This window comes from Narcine bancroftii, chromosome 5 (genome assembly GCF_036971445.1).
Source record: "Narcine bancroftii isolate sNarBan1 chromosome 5, sNarBan1.hap1, whole genome shotgun sequence".
In the NCBI taxonomy this organism is placed as follows: Eukaryota; Metazoa; Chordata; class Chondrichthyes; order Torpediniformes; family Narcinidae; genus Narcine; species Narcine bancroftii.
Genome location: NC_091473.1, coordinates 4,967,739 through 4,987,398, shown reverse-complemented (window position 1 = coordinate 4,987,398; position 19,660 = coordinate 4,967,739). Strand labels below are relative to the sequence as shown.

The following is a 19,660-nucleotide window of genomic DNA, read 5'->3' as shown; positions in this document are numbered from 1 at the left end:
CCCTGAAAAAGTCAAGGCAGTCCGGCACCTCGCCAAGCCACATACAGTTAAAGGGCTACTGGAATTTATATGATAAACTTTTACCACAGATTCAAACTGGCAGCGGCCTACATCATGTGCCCCCTCTTCATGCTGATGGCGGGCAAGTCAAAGGACATTACTTGGGATGATGAGTCTTCGAGGGCATTCCAGATTGCCAAAGATGCGCTGGCCAATGCCACCATTCTGGTACACTCCAGACCAGAGTCACCTACTGCTAATAGTCGACACCTCCAGCATAGTGGTAGGAGGCATTCTGGATCAGCTCATTGAAGGCCAGTGGCAACCCCTGGCCTTTTTTCAGCAGGCACCCACCCCACCCCGAGGTCAAATACAGCTTTTGACCAAGAGCTTTTGGCGCTGTACCTGGTCAGCAATTCACCAATCACAAGCCGCTGACCTTTGCCTTCCATAAGGTATCAGACCTGTAGTCAGCCTGACAACAGAGACATTTGTCCTATGTTTCTGAATTTACCACAGGCATACAGCACATCACAGGGAAAAGCAATGTGGTAGCCGACACTCTGTCATGCTCTGTGATTGACCCGGGGGTTGACTACATGCCCCTCACCAAAGTGCAGCAGCAGCAGGACCCTGAGATCCCCAAGTATAGGATAGCCGTCTCCAGTCTCAGGATGGAAGATATCCATTGGCCCAGGTAACCTGAAACTACTGTGCAATGTCTCCACCAGGAGCTCTCGCCCCATCATCCCGACCGCATGGAGGCTCCAGATTTTTCAATGCCATTCAGCACCTGGCGCATCCTGCAGTCTGAGCCATGGTCAGATGGTGGCTGGAAGGTTTCTCTGGCACAGCCTCTGTAAGCAGGTCAGCCAGTGGACCAAGACCTGCACGAACTTCCAGTCCTCACAAGTGCAGACTCACACAAGGGTGCCCACACAGACTTTAGAACCAGCATGGCGCAGATTCATCCACACACATATTGATATAGTGGGGTCACTACCAGTTTCTCGTGGGGGTGAGATACCTGCTGACCATGGTTGACTGCTCCACGTGGTGGCCTGAGGCAGCCCCGCTGGCTGATACCACCACAGAAACCTATGCCAAGGCACTCATCAACACATAGATATCTAGTTCTGGGTCCCAGAGCACCTATCATCAGATAGGGGTGCACAAATTACCTCTGGGCTCTGGGCAGCGCTGGCTAACTTCCTGGGGACTTAGCTCCACCACTCCACAGCTTACCACCCTCAGGCCAATGGGTTGGTGGAGCGGTTTCACAGGCACCTCGTGGCAGCCTTGATGGCCCAACTCAAGAGTCCCAACAGGGTGGACGAACTGCCTTGGGTCCTGCTGGGGATTTGCCTCATGCCGAAGGAAGACTTCAATGCCTCAGCAGTGGAGATGGTCTGCAGCACATCCTTAATCATTCTGGGGGAGTTCCTGGCTTCCGATAAATGCCCAGAAGACCCCGCGGCCACCCTTGAGAAATTGCAGTGAAAACTGGGGTCCCTGATTTCACGACAACCCCCACCACATAGCCAGCTCAAACACAACATCCCCAGGGACTTAAAGACATCAGTATGTATTCGTGGGAAGGGGCACACACCCTACGAGGAGCCCTACAGGGTTATTAGGGACAACAGCTCCACATTCGTCCTCAACATCGGCAGTAAGGATGAGATCTTTACCATCAAAGTGGCATATCTGGACTGTGACCAGCCAGTTTTCACTCCTCCCCTTCAACTTAAGGGCAGACCGCCCAGGTCAACAGACAACAGCCCGATCACCGGTTCGGTGGGGGGGGGGGGGGGTCATGTGGTGGCCCACGCACGGAGACATGGACTGGCCCATAAAATGACCGACGCAAGCAGCAACTGTGTGGACCTGGTGGTGATACCGGCCATCGTCCCAGGTGACCTCCCACATGGTGGGAAGATGGATCTGTGGGGGGTAAAATGCCAGCCAATCCCAGGCCAGTGTTCCGATTATGCAGGGTCCTGACCTCAGTGCCTGGGGCCCATAAAAAAGTGATGGCTAGTGCAATAAACCATTCTCGAATTCAAGGCTTTGGTGTGCATGTCGTTCTTCTCCATGTCTGCATAACACAAATGCTGCATTGACATAATAATTGAGTTTCAAGAGAAGAGTACTTTGACCCAAGTCATTGGCTGACTATTTCTCTCCATGGATGCTGTAGATGCTCACTATTCCAGCATCTGTACCTCTTGTGTTTCTCTAATTACATAATCACTCTAAATGGTTAATATGTTGTCATTTAACTGTTAAAAGAGGAGGAAATAATTTTCAAAATATGTGTCTGTGTTAATGCCTTATAGAGCGATGGCAATGAATAATACCAAATACAGAGTGGGTGAAAGTCTCCATTGCTGCTGGGAAGACTTACTTGTGCATGTTTTAAGGTTGGAAAGTAATGGCAAAGATAACTGCATTCATGTTCTCGACCACGTTTAGAGCAAAATACAAAGTGCTGGGGGAACTCAGTGGTTCGAGCAGCATCTGATGAAGGACTGAGGCAGAATCTTTACCCAAAACAACAATTCCTTCCTCCTCCTCCCCCTCCCCCACCATACCACCACAGATAATGTTCAAACTGCTGAGTTCTCCAGCAGTTTGTTTTTTTGTTCCATTAGCAGATTCTTATGTCCCAATCACTCCTGTTTTGGTATATTTATGAAAGAGGCAGAGTGTATTTTGGAAAAGTGATGCAATGGGAAGTAAATATGATCATGCATGATAAAAATTTACTGCCACTTTTTAGAGATATTTCTTGGTTTTAATATTTCTGCATTTCCTTTATTCTTTAAAACTACAATTCTGATACAGAAACTGTATCAGTGATAATAACAGACACTTTATAATAGCTATAGTAAGATGATAGTTTTTGCTTTTGCAAATTAAAATATTATCATTTAATAGAATTTTTTATTACAAATTCCCTGTAGTTTTGTTGTACCCTGTGAATGTTTTAATGTTATGTAGCAATCCAGATTTTACATTCTTTTTCATGCAGGTAAATAAAATGTCTGAAAAACTGAGACAGTGCAGGGAAGACCTAGCAGCAGCTCTGGATCGAGCCATGGAGGACAATATTGTATCTCCTGTGTTCTCTTCAGACCCTGAGTGGCTTGAATCAGCAAAGTTACTGGAACCAGACACTAGTGCCTTCATTAACCATTCCTTTGCTAGAATGTATCCATCTTTCAGTTCTCCACATCTTACGCAGCCAGTTCTCCAAGAGTTACCAGAGAGAGGACCATATTACTTTGTGCCAGCAGAACTTGCGTTGATGGATTGCAATAATATTTCATTTAAAGTAAAGCGGCTTGTTTTTGGAAATGCGGAAAGCTTTGTTATGAATACCAATATTCCAGTGCCAGATGGTCCCTTTGAGAATTGCACAGACAATTTTACACAAGAATATAACAGGTACTTAATAACTGGCTTACAAATTGTGTAACTTTCTGACACCATGTACATGATTTCCCTTTAAATATTGCTCCTCACATACAGAAAGATGTCTCAAAGCAACCATGAAGGTAAATGAGCAACCAATAACAAAGTAGCTTTAAAAAATAAAGACCCTACTGAGGTCTGAGTTGAAAGGGAGGTGACAAATGTATAGAAAGAGTATAATATAAAGGTTTCCAGTGGGCATAATTATAGTAAATAATGGTTGTCAAGGTTAAGTGAGAATATTCTATATCGAGGGACAAACTATGAGACAAAAGGAAGAAATGCTGAATGCTTGATAGGTAAGGGCATGAAGAGAGTTGAAAATGGGCTAACAAAATCAGCATGTTGAGGTATAACAGGAGCTAAGACTTCAATCTATAAGTATGAAGTTATGCTGTTTTCTTTAGAGCTCTTCAAGTACTGGGGTTGAGGTAGGATAGGATTAGGAAAGTCAAACCTTGTAGTGATGAAAGCATGGAGTGAGATTTCAGCAGTAGGAAGGGACTATATGGATGATGTCACAGAGGCAAAATAACTCAACCTTGGTAAACATTAGAAGAGCTGAGTACAGAGTCAAATTCATTGCCATACTTTCTTTGGTGGTTCTAAAAGTCAAGATCAAGGGCAAAAACCGCAGAGAAAAGTCAAAAGTCTTAAGTTTTGAATTGGTCTCATGCAAGATCTGGTAATAGAGGAGCAGATTGAAATTGGATTGATTGATTGATTGATTGATTAGGCAGTCAAGTAGACCTGAAACTGGTCAGCCCACTGTTCTCCTGAAGTCTTTCTGGATTGCGAATGACTTACTTCCAGTGTGTGTTTGTGGGTTCTGAGGTAACAAATGAGACCAAAGTGGAGCACAGACTCTTCTACAGATAGGGCAGGAAGTGGCAGATTGGGCATGAGAGTATTGTGCTCCTTTATTGCTAACATAGGGCTTCCGTGTGATCCCAATGGATAGCTTCAGGTTCTCAATACAATCCCAATGATCCTTCTTCATTTTGAATGGTCATTAGCTAGATGTTTCCAATATTTGGTAGTGATGGTACACTTCTTCAAGAAAGTGTTGAATACATCCTTAAATCCTTTTACTGTTGAATAATAGAACAGAATGATAGAAATTTACAGCACTAAAATGAACCCTTTCAGTCCCTCATCCATTCTCAAAGTGAGACCAATCTGCACCAACCCCACTTGCTTGGATTGGGCCTGTAATCCTCTATTTATACCTTTCATACCGAAGAACCGATCCATGGTAAATTCCTCCCATGACGGAGCTCAGAATAGAGTATCTGTTTGGGAACTCTGGTGAAGAGCACACATATTAAAACTAAATCCACAATACTAATTAATATTCTAAAGGAAAGCATGTAGATATTGAAACAGAATTGGATAAAGAACACTAAAGATTCCTGTAACTAAATGGGGCTAAGTCATTTGACAACAAATATATCAGATCAAAGAAAAAATTTAAAAAGCAATATGATGAGAAATTGAGAGAGGATGATCTGGCCAACAATGTGAAAGGCAGCAGAGGTTTAATTGATAAAAAAAAGACCCAGGCCATGGCCAATATGAAATCACTTGGGATTTGAATTAATGCAAACTGTAGGCATAGTAAAAGCTGTATTTGAAAATGTCAAATAAGCAATGTTATTTTGACTAATGTATTTTCCATTTCTCATAAGTCCTTCACAAGAAAGCAATAATTATGCGTGTTCAGAAGCACAAGGAAATAATTCATCAAACAATTCATGTGAAGAACTGACGAATCTTCTGGAAGTAATAGGTAATATTGTTCATTTCCATAACTACTTAGATAGCATTGTTTGAAATTAGATTATTTGAATATTGACATAAACACTGTTAATTTAAAACTTGCATAACATTTTATTTGAGGTACAGTATTAACATTTGTGTTTGCAACTCAAATGCTGTGGGAGAGGTCTAAACTAATTTACCAAGGAGGGGGCACCTTGACACAGCAAAAAAAAGAAAAAGACAGCCAAAGCAATGTGATAGATAAAAGTAGAATGAATAGGAAGTTTTGTAGTTGGACCAGACTAAAAGAGAATATAAAAAGATCTAAGGTCAAATGTATACACAGGGAAAGAACAATAAATAATGCCACAAGCTCAGTTAAAATGGAATTATAGTGTCATGGTAATTAGAAACGTAGTTTTTAAAAAACCATAAGTGGATTCTAAATATTCCTGAATACAATAAAAACCCTGGTACCCAGCCCCTATGGGGATTGGATCGATGCCAGATGTGTAATTTCCGATTGCTTGAGACTTACTCTTACAACGCTTAACTAATACACCTGCATTATGAATAAACAGTTAAAAGGACAAAAGACAAAATTACTCTATTGTACTTACACTGCACAAACTTCACTTGCATGAATACATACATCTTTATTTTCAGTCACATTCTTTGAAAACATTTAACCGTCACTGCGTCTGCAGGTTCCTCGCCCTCCACAGAGCAGCCCAAAAGATGAACAATAATATTATAGATAATTAACACCCACTTCCCAAAATTTACAGATAAAGCCTCTGACCAGAGCGGCTCTCACTAAGCAGGGAGAGTCACCCCATCAGTGAGCAGCATCAACTGGCTCTTCATCCTGGGCGACACCATTGCTGTTTCACACAACTTTATTCAAATAACTGCCATGAGCAAAGTACAACCAAGTCACTCCACTGGCTGAATATTTGCTTCTCATCTTCACCAAAGATTTATGTGTTTTGTTATGAGCCCAGAGGACCCCAAAACCCAAGAGCAATAGAGATTCACCAAGACTAATGGTTACTTAAACAAAAGTTGCTTTTAATTATCTTTAAACATGAAAATAGAATCAAACTTTAACTTATAACTATTGACTTACTTAACCTAACAACCCCCTTCTAATTCTAAGTGCACGTGTATGTAATATGTGTGTAAGTTCAGAAAAGTTCTTTGGTTCACAGTCCAATCTCATTTCTCATTCCTCCAAGTTCACTAGTTACAAGCAACTCTTATATTGTTCACAGAATTTAACATTTATAAAGTTCACCAGGCTTTGCTGCTTGAAAGGTTCTTGTCGGTTTTCAGAGAGAGATTTGTCGTTCCAGGACATCCACAACTGATGTACTTCCATCAGACACCTTGCTGACTAAACTTGCCCCCTCAGGGTTCTCCAGATGATAACCTCTTTCTTTCAGGTCACCACAGAGTTCCTTTTTGTTTCACTTATTCCAAGTGAAACATTAAACAGCCAGTCCTCTCCTCTTGCATGAACCACAAGGGCTTTGACCGGGCTTACAAATGGGCTTTCCATAAGCTTGCCAGCTTGTTCTGTTCCAGACCCAGCTGATTCTGCTGGCTGTAACATTGTACAAGTGATCTGTGTGTATGTGTGTGTGTGTCTCTCTCTCTCTCTCTGAGAGAAAGCCTGTTTGACTCTCTCTGCTTGAAAAACCACATGATCTTCTTAGAACAACAAGTTCTCTTCCAGACAGTCTGCGGCTCCAGCAAGATCTTTCATCTGTTGCCTTTTGTAAACAACAATCCACTAGTGAAGTCTCTTGAACACTCTTCAAAACTCTTGCAAATGCTCTGAGGCCCCAATATGTCTAGCATTAGCAGAGCTTCAGTATTTCAAATAAGATCTGCTTTAAAGTCTTGTATGTGACCTACTCTAACAAACCTTTCCCAATTTATCTCCCAAAAACATATCTATATACTCTGCCACAGTTTCTTCAGAGAACATTTTTTACTTGTTCAATTTTAAACTTGTGATTTTTTAACCTATTATTTTATTATTTATGTTAATATTTTAAATTTATTTTCCTAGATGACAATGGAAAAATTTGTGAAAGTAAAAATGAAAATGGATAGGTGAATTTAAAAATATCAAAATTTGGGGGCAGCATGGTTAGCGTAGCGATTAATGCAATGCTGTTACAGCACCAGTGATCAGGATCGGGGTTAAAATCCCACGCTGTCTGTCAGGAGTTTGTACGATCTTTCTGTGTCTGCGTGGGTTTTCCCTGGGGGCTTTGGTTTCCTCCCACTGTTCAAAACATACTGGGGGTCGTAAGTCAATTGGATGTAATTGGACTTGTTACCTTGCTGTATGTCTAATTTAAAAAAAATCAGATATTCTGTGAAAAACGTAACCCTCTGGTCCTCTAAATATTTCACCTCTCACTTTAAGTATTTCACCTCTCACTTTAAGTCTTTGCCCTCTAGTTTTAGACTCCCTTACCCTTTGAAAAAGAATGTGGCTATTCACCCTATCGATTCCTCTCGTGATTATATAAGGTCACTTCACTACAGGAATTATGCAGAAGTTTTAGGGATGGTGTAGAGGAGATTTACCAGGATATTGCCTAGATTGAAGAACATGTTATATGAAGCAAGATTCCGTTTGTAGCAACGAAAGATAAGAGGTGACTTGATAGAGGCATGTGTTATGAGTGGCTTAGATAGGATGGAAAGCCAGCACCTTTATCCTGCAGTGACAATAGTAAATACCAAAGGACATCCATTTAAGGTGAGTGGAGGAAAATTTAGCAGAGATGTCAGAGGCAATTTTGTTTTTACCTAACGAGTGGAGGGTGCCTGGAATGCATTGGTGGGGTTGGTGGTGGAGGCTGGTATAATAGACATTGAAAAGACTCTGAGATAGGCACATGGATGTAAGAAAAATAGAAAATTATAGGTGTGAGGAAGGGAAGGATTAGAGTGTTATAGAGTAGGTTTCCATAGTTTGTGCTGTAATGCACGTAGCATTTGAAATAAGATGGATGAGTTGACAGCACAGATGTGAGTATGAGTATGATCTAGCTATTAGAGATATGGTTTCAGCTCAATATTCCAGGTTTCATGATGAAAAGGCGAAGAGGGAAAGGAGGCAAGGTAGTAATGTTAATCCAAGCAGCGTTGAATCGTGATATAGAGTCAGTGGGTAGTAATATAGAATTGGTTTGGATGTAACTCTTGAATAGCAGGAGAAAGAAGACATGAATGGGAGTAAATATCCACCCCCGAAATGTGATTTCTTAATACGGTGGAGCAAAAATATGTATTGTCAATGTATTACATGTTCCATTGTGAATACTGAATTGTTCGCCACTCCTTTTATTACCTTTGGCTTTGTTCTGAAATGTATGATGGGAAAGATTAAATGGTGGAAACATGGATTTACACTCTATTTGTACATAAAGAGGTAAAATATTATTTTCACTCATCTGGAAAGGCTGCAGAAAAGATTTAGGAAGTTGGTGCCAGGAGTAGAGGGCTTGAGTTATAAGGAACAGCTGATAGGGTGACACTTTTTACCCCTGGACTATTGGAAGCTTGGACTTTTTTCTTTGTATCATTGGAGGTTAAATGAGTGACCCTTATGGAGGATTATAAAATCATGAGGGCCATAGATAAGATGAATGGTGACAGTCTTTGTGCCAGAGAAGAATTTAAAACTAAAGGACATTGGTTTAAGGTGAGATGGGAAAGATTTAAAAAAGACTTGAGGGGCAAGGAACAAGGTGCTAGAGGAAGCTGTAGAGACAAATATGATGTTTAAAAGACATTTAAAATGTACATGGATAGAAAGATTTAAAAGGATATGGATCACATGGAGACAAATGGGACCAGCTGAGATGGATAACTTGGTCAGCATGGACAAGTTAATAAGAACATAGTAGAAGGAGTAGTCCATCTGGCCCATCGAGCCTGATCTGCCATTCAATAAGATCATAATTGATTTCACCATGGACTCAGGTCTACTTACCTCTTTTCCCCCAAACCCTTCATTCCTCCACTGTGCAAAAATCTGTTTATCAATTTATTAAATATATCGAATGAGGAAGCCTCTACTGATTCCTTTGACAGAGAATACACAGATTCACTATTCTTGGGAAAAGCAGTCCCACCTCATTTCTCTCCTCAAAATTTTGCCCCATATGTTGAGTCCATGACCCGAGTTCGAGTCTCAGATGAAACAAGTTTTCTGCTATCTTATCTATTCCTTTCATCATTTTATATGATTCTCCAAGATCCCCTCTCATTCTTCTATACTCGAACAAGTATAGTCCCAGACAGCTTATTATTGCCTCATAGGCTTACCCCCTCATCTGCTGAATTAACCTGATGAACTTCCTCTGCATCTCCTTCAAGGCCAGTATATCCTTTCTAAAATAGGAGCAGATATGTACAAAGTACTACAGGAGTGGTGTCACCAGTGCCCTGTCCAGTTGCAGCAGAACCTCCCTGCTTTTAAATTCAATTCCTTCAGAAATGAAGGCTACATCCCAATTGGGCTAAAGGTCCTGTTTCCATGCTCTATAACTCTACATCTATTTGAATAAAGGTGGAAGAACATGGTTGTGATGATGACATTATGATTCTTCAATAGCATATAGATAGACGAATAAGTGGATAAAACCTGGCAAATGGAATTTAATAGGGGGAAGTGTGAGGACATGTAATTCAAAGGAGATTCACCAGGCTAGTTCCTGGGATGAGAGGGTTATCCTGTCAAGTGAGGCGGGATTCCTCACATGATTGAGGACCTTATTCAAACATGCAAGATCTTGAGGGTAGGTGTTGAGATATTTTCACGAGTGGGAGAGTCACAAAACAAGGGACAGTGCTCCAAAATAGAGTCAATCATTTAAAATGAAGCTGCCTCAAAATTTCTTCCCTCAGATAGTAGTGCATCTTTAAATTCTCGGCTCCCAAGGATGTTGAGGGTCAGAACATTAGATACATTTAAGATGGAGATTTAAGGTGGATACATTTAATCTACATTCATGTCTGTGAAAGATCAAGGAATTGAAGACTATGGGGAACTGAAACATTGAGGCAAGTATAGGTCACCCATATTGAATGACAGGAAGGTCAGAAGAATTTGGTGTCCTACTTCTGCTTTTATTTTCTGTTTTGTGTTTCCTAATCAAGTCTAAGAGTTTCTACAGAATACCATTCACTAGTCAAGCCATCATCTATCCAACCTTCACCCACTGCTTCCTAAAATCCTCTAATCGCAGCATCCATATGATGTAGCTGGCTTTGTTGCTTCACCACATCCATCCTCTGGAGAATAGATAATAAAAGATGTAGGGTAAATGCAGGGGGATTTTCCATTACTTATTTATCTCCAAATAAAGCAAAACCCAACATAGTAATTCCTTCATTACTTCACTGATCGCACAGTAAAAAGCTTTATGATCATTGAGGAGCTCAAGCCTTGAAGTTGGCTTGATTTTTTAATATATTTGGGCCCAGAAGTTTGTTAGTTTTCTGATGGTAATATTGATTTATTTTGTGTAACCAATTTGACATGTCCATTTAATTCAATTAATAGCAGCCTTGTGATGCCAGTATTTCCTGGTTAAAGCTTCATTGGCAAGACTTGGAAACAGTATATTTGATCAAACTCCTGTTTTCATTAAACCACCTTGCAAATCTTCCCGAGGTCTCTAATAATTTCTGTAGTTTAATTGTATATCATAGAAACCTACCCTTTGGCCCTCCTTGTCCTCTTCAACCATCAAATGACCATTCATCCAATTTTATACTACCCCAAAATCAACTGCCCTCAAATTCTACCACTCACCCAAACACAAGTGGCCAATTAACCCACCAACAACATCTTTGGAATGTTGGAGGAGACCAGAGAATCTAGAGGAAACCCATGAAGTCACAGAAAAAATCCATTCCAACTCCACACAGGATTGAATTTTGGTCTTGGGAGCAATGAGGCAGCAGTTCTACAGCTGTGTCACCATGCTGCAATCCTAATTATTCTATCCAAATGAATGTACATTTAAAAAAAAATCAAACAATTAAAAATTACATGATCACTTTATACTTAATAAGTTACAATTAAAGTTGTGAAATTACTGCACAAATTTGGGAAAAAAAACTGCTCTATAGATATTTAAGGAGGCAGCCCAGATAATATTTTGCCATTGTGTTTTTATGAAGAGAGCACTAGTATTCGAACACTCGAGGCTTTGGCAGGAAAACTGGAACCGTTTAGCGAATCCTGTTCATCCCCTTCTCAATCTGCTGGATCCATTTCTGTAGAAGACAAGTTAGCCCTTTTCTTTACAGATCCACCCGGCAGCCCGATGAAGAAAGAACCACACATTGGGAAATATAGACTCTCAGATGATGACAACCTGATTAATATTGTCCTGGATATGGAGGAGGACTACAATGTACTGAAAAAATTGTAGATATAAATAAGTGGAGGAAAACATAATTCTGAGCATATTTTGGACTGTATTTTACTGATCCAGGTTATGCTGACACACAAAAAACGTCTTCCAACTGGATATCTTTACTTGTCTTTAAGCAAGAAAATACAATGATAGATCTACATAAATTCCTGAAGCAATTATCTCGATTTAAGTTTAGACAACTAGAGCTGCACCACACTTTAACAAAGATGTGTAAAATGTTTTCCATGCAATTCTAGCTGCAATACACTGTCAAACTCCTAACCAATAGAAAATTGAAAGTCAGCTAGTGTTCTGCTGTTGCAACAACTTAGATTTTTTAGCTGACTGATCTTCAGGACACATGTACATATGATTACAGTCCAATGCAAAATAAATGCCTTGCAGAAGGCTATGTCAATTTGACCCTCATTGACAATTTACAAAAATTCTTATCATACGTTATCTACACTACACAAAATAAGGAGGGTGCAATTTTTAAATGTCCAATATTACAAAGGATAGCTTCATATATTTAAAATAATGACAATGTATTAAATAGTCTATTATTAAATAGTTATTATAAATAATTATTATAGTTGTTCCAAAAAGAAAAACAAATATATTAAACTGTTCTATGTGCTGAATTAATTATTCTTGTTTAATAAAAAGTTGATTGATTATGTGAAAAATATGAAAGGTCACTTCCCATTTGCAGAATGAATATTCACATCTTAATAACACACGTTCATAGGAGAGCTGTACTAGGGATCTACAAAATCCAGTGCTAAGGTTTCTCCAATAGCACCTCCCAAATTATTATTGATCCTTCACTGGGATAGTTCCTTCATTGTGTATAAATCCTGGAAATAACTACCCTACAACATCACGGGAGTTTCTTCATCAGACCTACTGAGGAGGATCTAGAAGGTAACTCACCACCATTACTTCAGAGGCAATTAGGAAAGACAATGAAAGGTAGGTAGACCTCTTAGAGAAGCCCACATCCCATAATAAATGTATCTAATAAACACAGAAACACCTGAAGTTTTGGACCAATACAAGAAAAACTCTGTCCTCATTAGAAATGGTCCAATTTGAATTAAATTAACAAAGAGAATTTTTCATCAAAACACATTTATTCACAATACAATTTGCATTGTGTAATTGCAGATTAGACTTTTACAGACTGCATCAAGTGCTCTTTAGTTGAGCTTTCAAAAAGCACCATCATGTTATAAATGCCTAACAACAAAGTAAAAGGATGGTCCATTAACTTGAGTGATGAATCTTTTTAGGATATTTTGAATCTCTGGGTATTTTCCGTTTAGTAGATTTGGAGTTCTAAAGAGGAATCAGTCATTAGATTAGCAAAAAAAACAAACCACAGTTCTACTGTTTTCTAAGTATGATGGCTATATAATGTTACAATTTAACATCATAGAGGTATGCAATCTTAACTGTAAAGTTATGTTAGCCACAATAACCTCAAAGGTTACTGGGTTATTGTAGCAATTTGATTCATTTATGCCCTTCAGAGGAAGAAAACCACAATTTTTTTGCAATTCCAGTTTAAACCCATGTGGTTGATTCTGAAATGCAAATGTCTCTGATGCACCACTACATTCAACCAGAAAAAGAATAAAACTCTATGGAGGACATGGCATTGAATTCAACTGCCCTTTGGGAGGTGCTCACCTTTCAAAACCTTCCTCATCTAATACAGTAGCTAGTGTCAAATTAGGGAGAGCTGTCCCATAGACTAGTTAAACAATAGCTTGGCATAGTCATCAACATTGAATCATACCTTCCAAGCATTATGCCAGACTCCAGACAATCCATGAGTATATTTTGTCCCATTAGCAGATCATACCCACTGGGGATGGTAATCAACAGCAAGAAGAGAGTGAAACAACACAAGGAATAAACCTATTTGACACTTGACCTCATCCTGGCAAATGGATGTGCCTGTCCAAAACAGCATTTCAAGCATGGACTGTTAAGAGTAACAATAGCATCACAAATACATCATATTTTTTTTTCTCATTAAATAGCATCATCGCCAAGTCCCCCACCATCTTCATCTTGCAACACACACGGACCAACCATGTTGGTCTAGGTAAAGTCTAAGTATCCTGTGGCAAGCATCTCCTATCTGCTCTCTACAAAACACAGGTCAAAAGACTGATGGAATACTCTCCACTTAACCAGATGGCTGCAGCTTGTCAAGTGGCTGGACACAATTCAAGACAAAGCAGCCCACTTGACTAATACCCTCCAAATATTAATTCCTTCCAATGCTGACTTGTGTCCACCAAGTTTACTGTCCACATAGTGCATTTGGAAATATACTTCTCATCCTTTATCATATATGGATCTTAATCCTCCAACCAGCACTGTAGCAGCATTGTCACCAGAAGGACTGCTGCCAGACAATACCTTGTCAAGGGCAGTTAAGAATGGACTATAAACACTGCTTTTGCCACTGTTGTCCAAACCCAAAAGTGAATAAAAATAAACCAAACACTTAAGATACAAGTACTATATTTGCAAGGTTATAATTGACTACAAGACCTGTGATAGAAGAGATTTGATGTCTTTTTGAATATTAATGGCAGGGAAATCTTTACTGTAACGCTTGTATGGCACTCCATCTGCTCTGATGAGGAATTTCTCAAAGTTCCAAGAGATGTCATTGCGACAAACTGGGTTCCAGGAAATAAATTCCTTTTCATCTATTAAGGTCAATGGTTCATCACTAGGTGCAGGCAAGCTGTTCTTTAAAAAAGTGAAGATTGGATCTGCATCTGCACCATTCACCAATATCTTTTCCGACATGTAGAAATTTGGCTCAAAACCATTGCCTGGACGGACATATTTCAAGGAGATTAGAATCTCATTATTGGCATTATTTTCCTGTAATATCAATGAGAAAATAATGGTTAAGTTCAAGGTTTTATATCATCAAGACAACAACCATTGAATCTCAAACAGTCTTTCATGCGTTTTATTCGAGTCAATAAAACTTGCTTCCACCCCAGTTCTGTGTTATCTAAGGTGACTGATGAGACTGAAGGCAGACTATGCTGTGGATGTAGGTGATAAAGTTGGTGGAGTGCATAGGTGGGCAATTTCCATGGAGAGAAATGTCTTCTGCTTAAAGGTGGGGCACGGTAGAAGGTATGTGACCAGAGTGGGACCTTTCCTTTAATATGTTCATTGCCTTCCTGAAGCAGAAAAAAGTGAAAGTAGATAGTTTGTTTTTTTAAAAAAACATCCAATGGTTTCAGATGCATTCAAGACGCTGCAGTTTTGTGGTAGAAAGTGTGATGTGGACACAATGGTACTGTCAAGCCATTGAGTACAGGAGGTGACAGGTCATATTACAGCAGTACAAGATAAAACCATACTTGGAGTATTGTGCACAGTTATAGAAACTCAGTTGTTGGAAGGATGTCATTAACCTGGAAAAGGTTGGAAGCGATGTGGACAGAGTAGAAGGTTTTCAAAGTTTGCAGAGGGATCTGGAAAAATGGGACGCCAAATGGCAGATGGAATATAATACAGACAAGTGTGAGGTGTTGCATTTTGGAAGGATAAACCAGGAAAGGACATACACAGTAAATGGTAGGGCACTGAGGAGTGCAGTAGAACAGAGGGATCTGGGAATACATAGTTCGCTGAAAGTGGTGTCACAGGCATAGTTGGAAAAGGAGCTTTTGCCATATTGGCCTTCATAAATCAAAGTATTGAGTATAGGAGTGGCAATGTTTATGGTAAAGTTGTAACAGACATTGGTGAGGCTAGATTTGGAATATTGTGTGCAGTTTTGGTCAACAAACTACAGGAAAGTTATCAATGAGATAGAAAGAGTGCAGAGCAGATTTACTAGATGTTGCCCAGATTCCAGGAACTGAGATACAGGGAAAAACTACAGGTTAGAATATTTCTCCTTGGAGCATAGAAGAATGAGGGGAGATTTGATAGAGGTATTTAAAATTACAAGGGCGAGAGACAAAATAAATGTAGGTAGGCTTTTTCCACTGAAGGTGGGCAAGATACAAACCAGAGGACATGGATTAAGGGCGAAAGGGGAAAAGTTTAGGGGGAACTTCATGCAGAGTGGTGGGAGTGTGGAGTGAGCTTCTAGCTGAAGTGAATGAGAGCTCAATTTTAATAGTTAAGAATTTGGACAGATAAATGGATTGAAGTGTAACGGACTGGGTACAGGTCAATGGGACTAGGCAGAAATATAGTTTGGCACAGACTAGAAGGGCCTGTTTCTGTGCTATAATGTTCTGTGGTTCTGTGATTGCAGACAATATTCCCAAAGATGTTACCGGGACGGTGGGGGCGGGGGGGGGGGGCGGTTTTGAGTTGTAAAAGACAGGCTGGCTAGCCAGGAACATTTTTCTCTAGAGTACAGGAGGCTGAGGGGTGATTTTATAGAGGTGAATAAAACCATAAGAGGAAGAGAGAAGGAAATAGTTATATTTTTCTTGCCAGGTATGGAAGTTTAAAAATAGAAAGCATGGTTTTAAGATGAAAGCAGAAAGTGTAAGTGACCTGAAGGCAACTTTTTCCACACAGAACCAGTTGCCAGAATGTAGAGGGTACAATTACAGCGTTTAAAAGACTTCAGGAAAGCCTGGGGGGGGGGGGGGGGGAACTCTCTGCTGACCACCAATGGCTCCACCATCGAGTTAGTCAAGAGCCCCAAATTCCTTGGTGTGCACCTGGCAGAGGATTTCTCCTGCTCCCCCAACACCAGATCCATTGCCAAGAAAGCCCAACAATGCCTTTAATTCTTGCAGAGGTTGAAGAAAGTTAAGCTTTCACCCTCCACCCTCATTATATTCTATAGGGGATACATTGAGAATATCTGATGTAACTGGATCACTGCCTGATTCGAGAACTGTACCATCTCAGAGCACGTCCCTGCAGCAAATAGTAAAGACTGCTGAGGGGATTATTGGGGCCTCTCTCCCTGCCATGATGGCCATTGCAGAAAGCCTTAAAGATTGTGAAGGACTCCACACACCCCTCTCGCAATTCCTCATGCCATATGGGAAGAGGTACTGAAACATTCGGAGCCTCACGACCAGATTACAAGACAGCTTTTCCCCCCAAGCTGCGAAGCCTCTGAACTCTAGCCTTTGTAATATATTTACAAGTGATGTTATTTATGAAAAAAGGTTTCTGATGTAATTTAGCCACGTAGATAACCAGCTCCACGGTCTGGAGAAATGCTATCTTGTTTTCACTGTACGCTGCAAGGTTTATGGTACGAATGACAAATAATACGAATTGACTTGAGTTGAAGTTGCACTGGGGTTCATGGATAGGAAAGGTTTAGAGGGCCAAACACCGGCAAATGGGACTAACAGTGGCATCACTAGGTTTGTACTCATGGTGTCACCCACCCCCCAATTATATGGATAGTTTTGAAAATCTTTACATTGAATTACAACGTTATTAGTTACAACATTATTAGTAACGGAGCAGAATACCTTTTTGATTCTTTTCCTTTAATTACTACTTCATCCTCAAAAAGGTTATTGATATAGATTCACAAATACTAATTCCCACAATATTGTAGCTAAAGCAACAGAAAATTGGACAAAAGCAGCGACAATTAAAAAAACCCCAGCAACAATGGAAACAACAGCGCGTTCTTGCGGCTTGTAGCTGAAACCACATGATGCGAAGCGTCCTGGTCATTGGATAATAATGGCAGTTCTGGCCAGGGCGCATTCGAAGGTTCATGGAGTCTGAGCCTTGTAGATATCTTTGGCTTGGCTTCGCGGACGAAGATTTATGGAGGGGGTAAAAAGTCCACGTCAGCTGCAGGCTCGTTTGTGGCTGACCAGTCCGATGCGGGACAGGCAGACACGGTTGCAGCGGCTGCAGGGGAAAATTGGTGGGTTGGGGTTGGGTGTTGGGTTTTTCCTCCTTTGCCTTTTGTCAGTGAGGTGGGCTCTGCGGTCTTCTTCAAAGGAGGTTGCTGCCCGCCAAACTGTGAGGCGCCAAGATGCACGGTTTGAGGCGTTATCAGCCCACTGGCGGTGATCAATGTGGCAGGCACCAAGAGATTTCTTTAGGCAGTCCTTGTACCTTTTCTTTGGTGCACCTCTGTCACGGTGGCCAGTGGAGAGCTCGCCATATAACACGATCTTGGGAAGGCGATGGTCCTCCATTCTGGAGACGTGACCCATCCAGCGCAGCTGGATCTTCAGCAGCGTGGACTCGATATATTGATACATGTAAGACGAGCTTCCGGAAAATGTTTTTTTGTTGTAGGTCCAATGACCTACAGAGGAGGATGGGTCTAAATATCCACAGGGATATTTTTTATTTAAGAAATACATTTCTGCTGAAAGACTGCACAAAAACTTGATAGTCATTTTGGGGTCAACCCCCCCTTCTCCCCCCCCCCCTCTTCCCCCCCCCTTCCCCCCCCCTTCTTCCCCCCCCCCCTCTCCCCCCCCCTCTTCCCCCCCCCTCTTCCCCCCCCCCTCTTCCCCCCCCCCCCTCCTCTTCCCCCCCCCCCCCCCGATTGTGTCTCAGTGTCATTGAGCGTGCACAGTTGGTCCCTGCTGTAAAAGTGATCAATAATTGCCATGTTAAACGTTTTACAAGAACGTTGATTCACGCTCCCATTTCATTGTTCAGGTTGAAATGAAGAAATCCAGCCTTATTGAACCGCACCTTTGAAATAAGCGCCAGGATCGAGGTCAAACATTTTCCCCACGAATATGAATTTCTACCAAGTGCCAAAGAAAAAGGCAATTTTTTCTCCTAACAGAAAATACCAAAACAGGTCCTATTTTAAAACCACATCTTTTCCAGAACGAACGCATTCATAAAAGGAGTTAAAAGCATTGGCAGCTTTAGATTATGAATCTACTCTTGTCTTTAAGCTTCCAGACCTTATTTAACAAAGGTTACGACCACATTCTTATCATTTTAAAAATCAAGAGTTTGGATGACTGCCTCGATGGAAAACATCTCTACGAAACCCCTGCACACAGATCTTACTTGGTGTCCAAACTGATTGCAGGGGAACCCCAGAACCACAAATGTCTCCTTGCCGAATTTCTTCTGGAGCTCGTTAAGGTGGCGAAAATTCCTGTCGGTTTGGTCTCAGAGGGAGGCGAGGTTTACAATCAACACCACCTTCTCCTTCAGCGCGGAGAAATCTAATCTATTGCCGGACAGAAGCTTCGTGGAAAACTCGTAAAATTCCCTTTTATTGGAATGGTTCGTTTTTGGTGCCATTCTTTTCAAACTCTCCAACCTTGTTTTGATACGGGAGAAATGGAATCAAGATATGAAGTAGCCCAGACTCCTCGCAAGCCTCAGCCAAATTGAGTCTCTGGGGATGGTAAACAGTCATTTCTTTGTGACACCTTCAACATCAGAGACAACCTCCAGCGTTAAGTCACGTCAAAGCCACATCCAGGATCTGGTTTGCAGACTGGGTTTTTAAAATGTAAACCTGGAAACTGACTGAAAGGGAGGTACTACAAATCATTCCTCCTTAGAATTTCTTTCTCACTCAGAAAGATAATGTAGGTTTTCTCAAGCACCCAACACCCAACCCACCAATTTTCCCTTGCAACCGTGTCTGCCTGTCCCGCATCGGACTTGTCAGCCACGAACGAGCCTGGAGCTGACGTGGACATTTACCCTTCCATAAATCTTCGTCCGCGAAGCCAAGCCAAAGTATTATAGTTATTCTTAAGAAAGAAATTTGGAATCTATTTAATATCCATTCAAAGCTGGGTCTTCTCGACCAATTTTGTTACTGATGTTGATTATAAACTTGTAATGGTTCTAGCTAATTTACCAGAGTTACTTCATTTAGACCAGGCGGGTTTTATTAAAAATCGTTATTGGGCAGTTAATATTGTGAAGTTGATTTCTTTGATTAACACTTCTCAGGAGGGATCCAACCTACCAATGGTTAT

General features: G+C 40.8%; 1 protein-coding gene and 1 pseudogene across 10 annotated transcripts in view; one reads left to right on the top strand and one right to left on the bottom strand.

Annotated features, from left to right (window-relative positions):
- The window catches only part of LOC138763056 (uncharacterized protein C3orf62-like), a 28,264-nt gene extending 16,407 nt beyond the window's left edge, over positions 1–11,857 (top strand). For 9 of the 10 annotated variants that reach the window (XM_069936628.1, XM_069936623.1, XM_069936625.1 and 6 more), the window contains 3 exons: positions 3,035–3,450; positions 5,166–5,266; positions 11,455–11,857. In XM_069936628.1, coding sequence (XP_069792729.1) covers positions 3,044–3,450; positions 5,166–5,266; positions 11,455–11,708 — 762 coding nt within the window. In that variant the 5' untranslated portion in view covers positions 3,035–3,043 and the 3' untranslated portion in view covers positions 11,709–11,857. The remainder of the gene's footprint in view (positions 1–3,034; positions 3,451–5,165; positions 5,267–11,454) is intronic. The other variant, XM_069936632.1, reaches the window with a different exon arrangement.
- Positions 11,858–12,810: 953 nt separating this feature from the next.
- On the bottom strand, positions 12,811–19,080 carry LOC138763059 (glutathione peroxidase 1-like; annotated as a pseudogene).
- Positions 19,081–19,660: the final 580 nt, after the last annotated feature.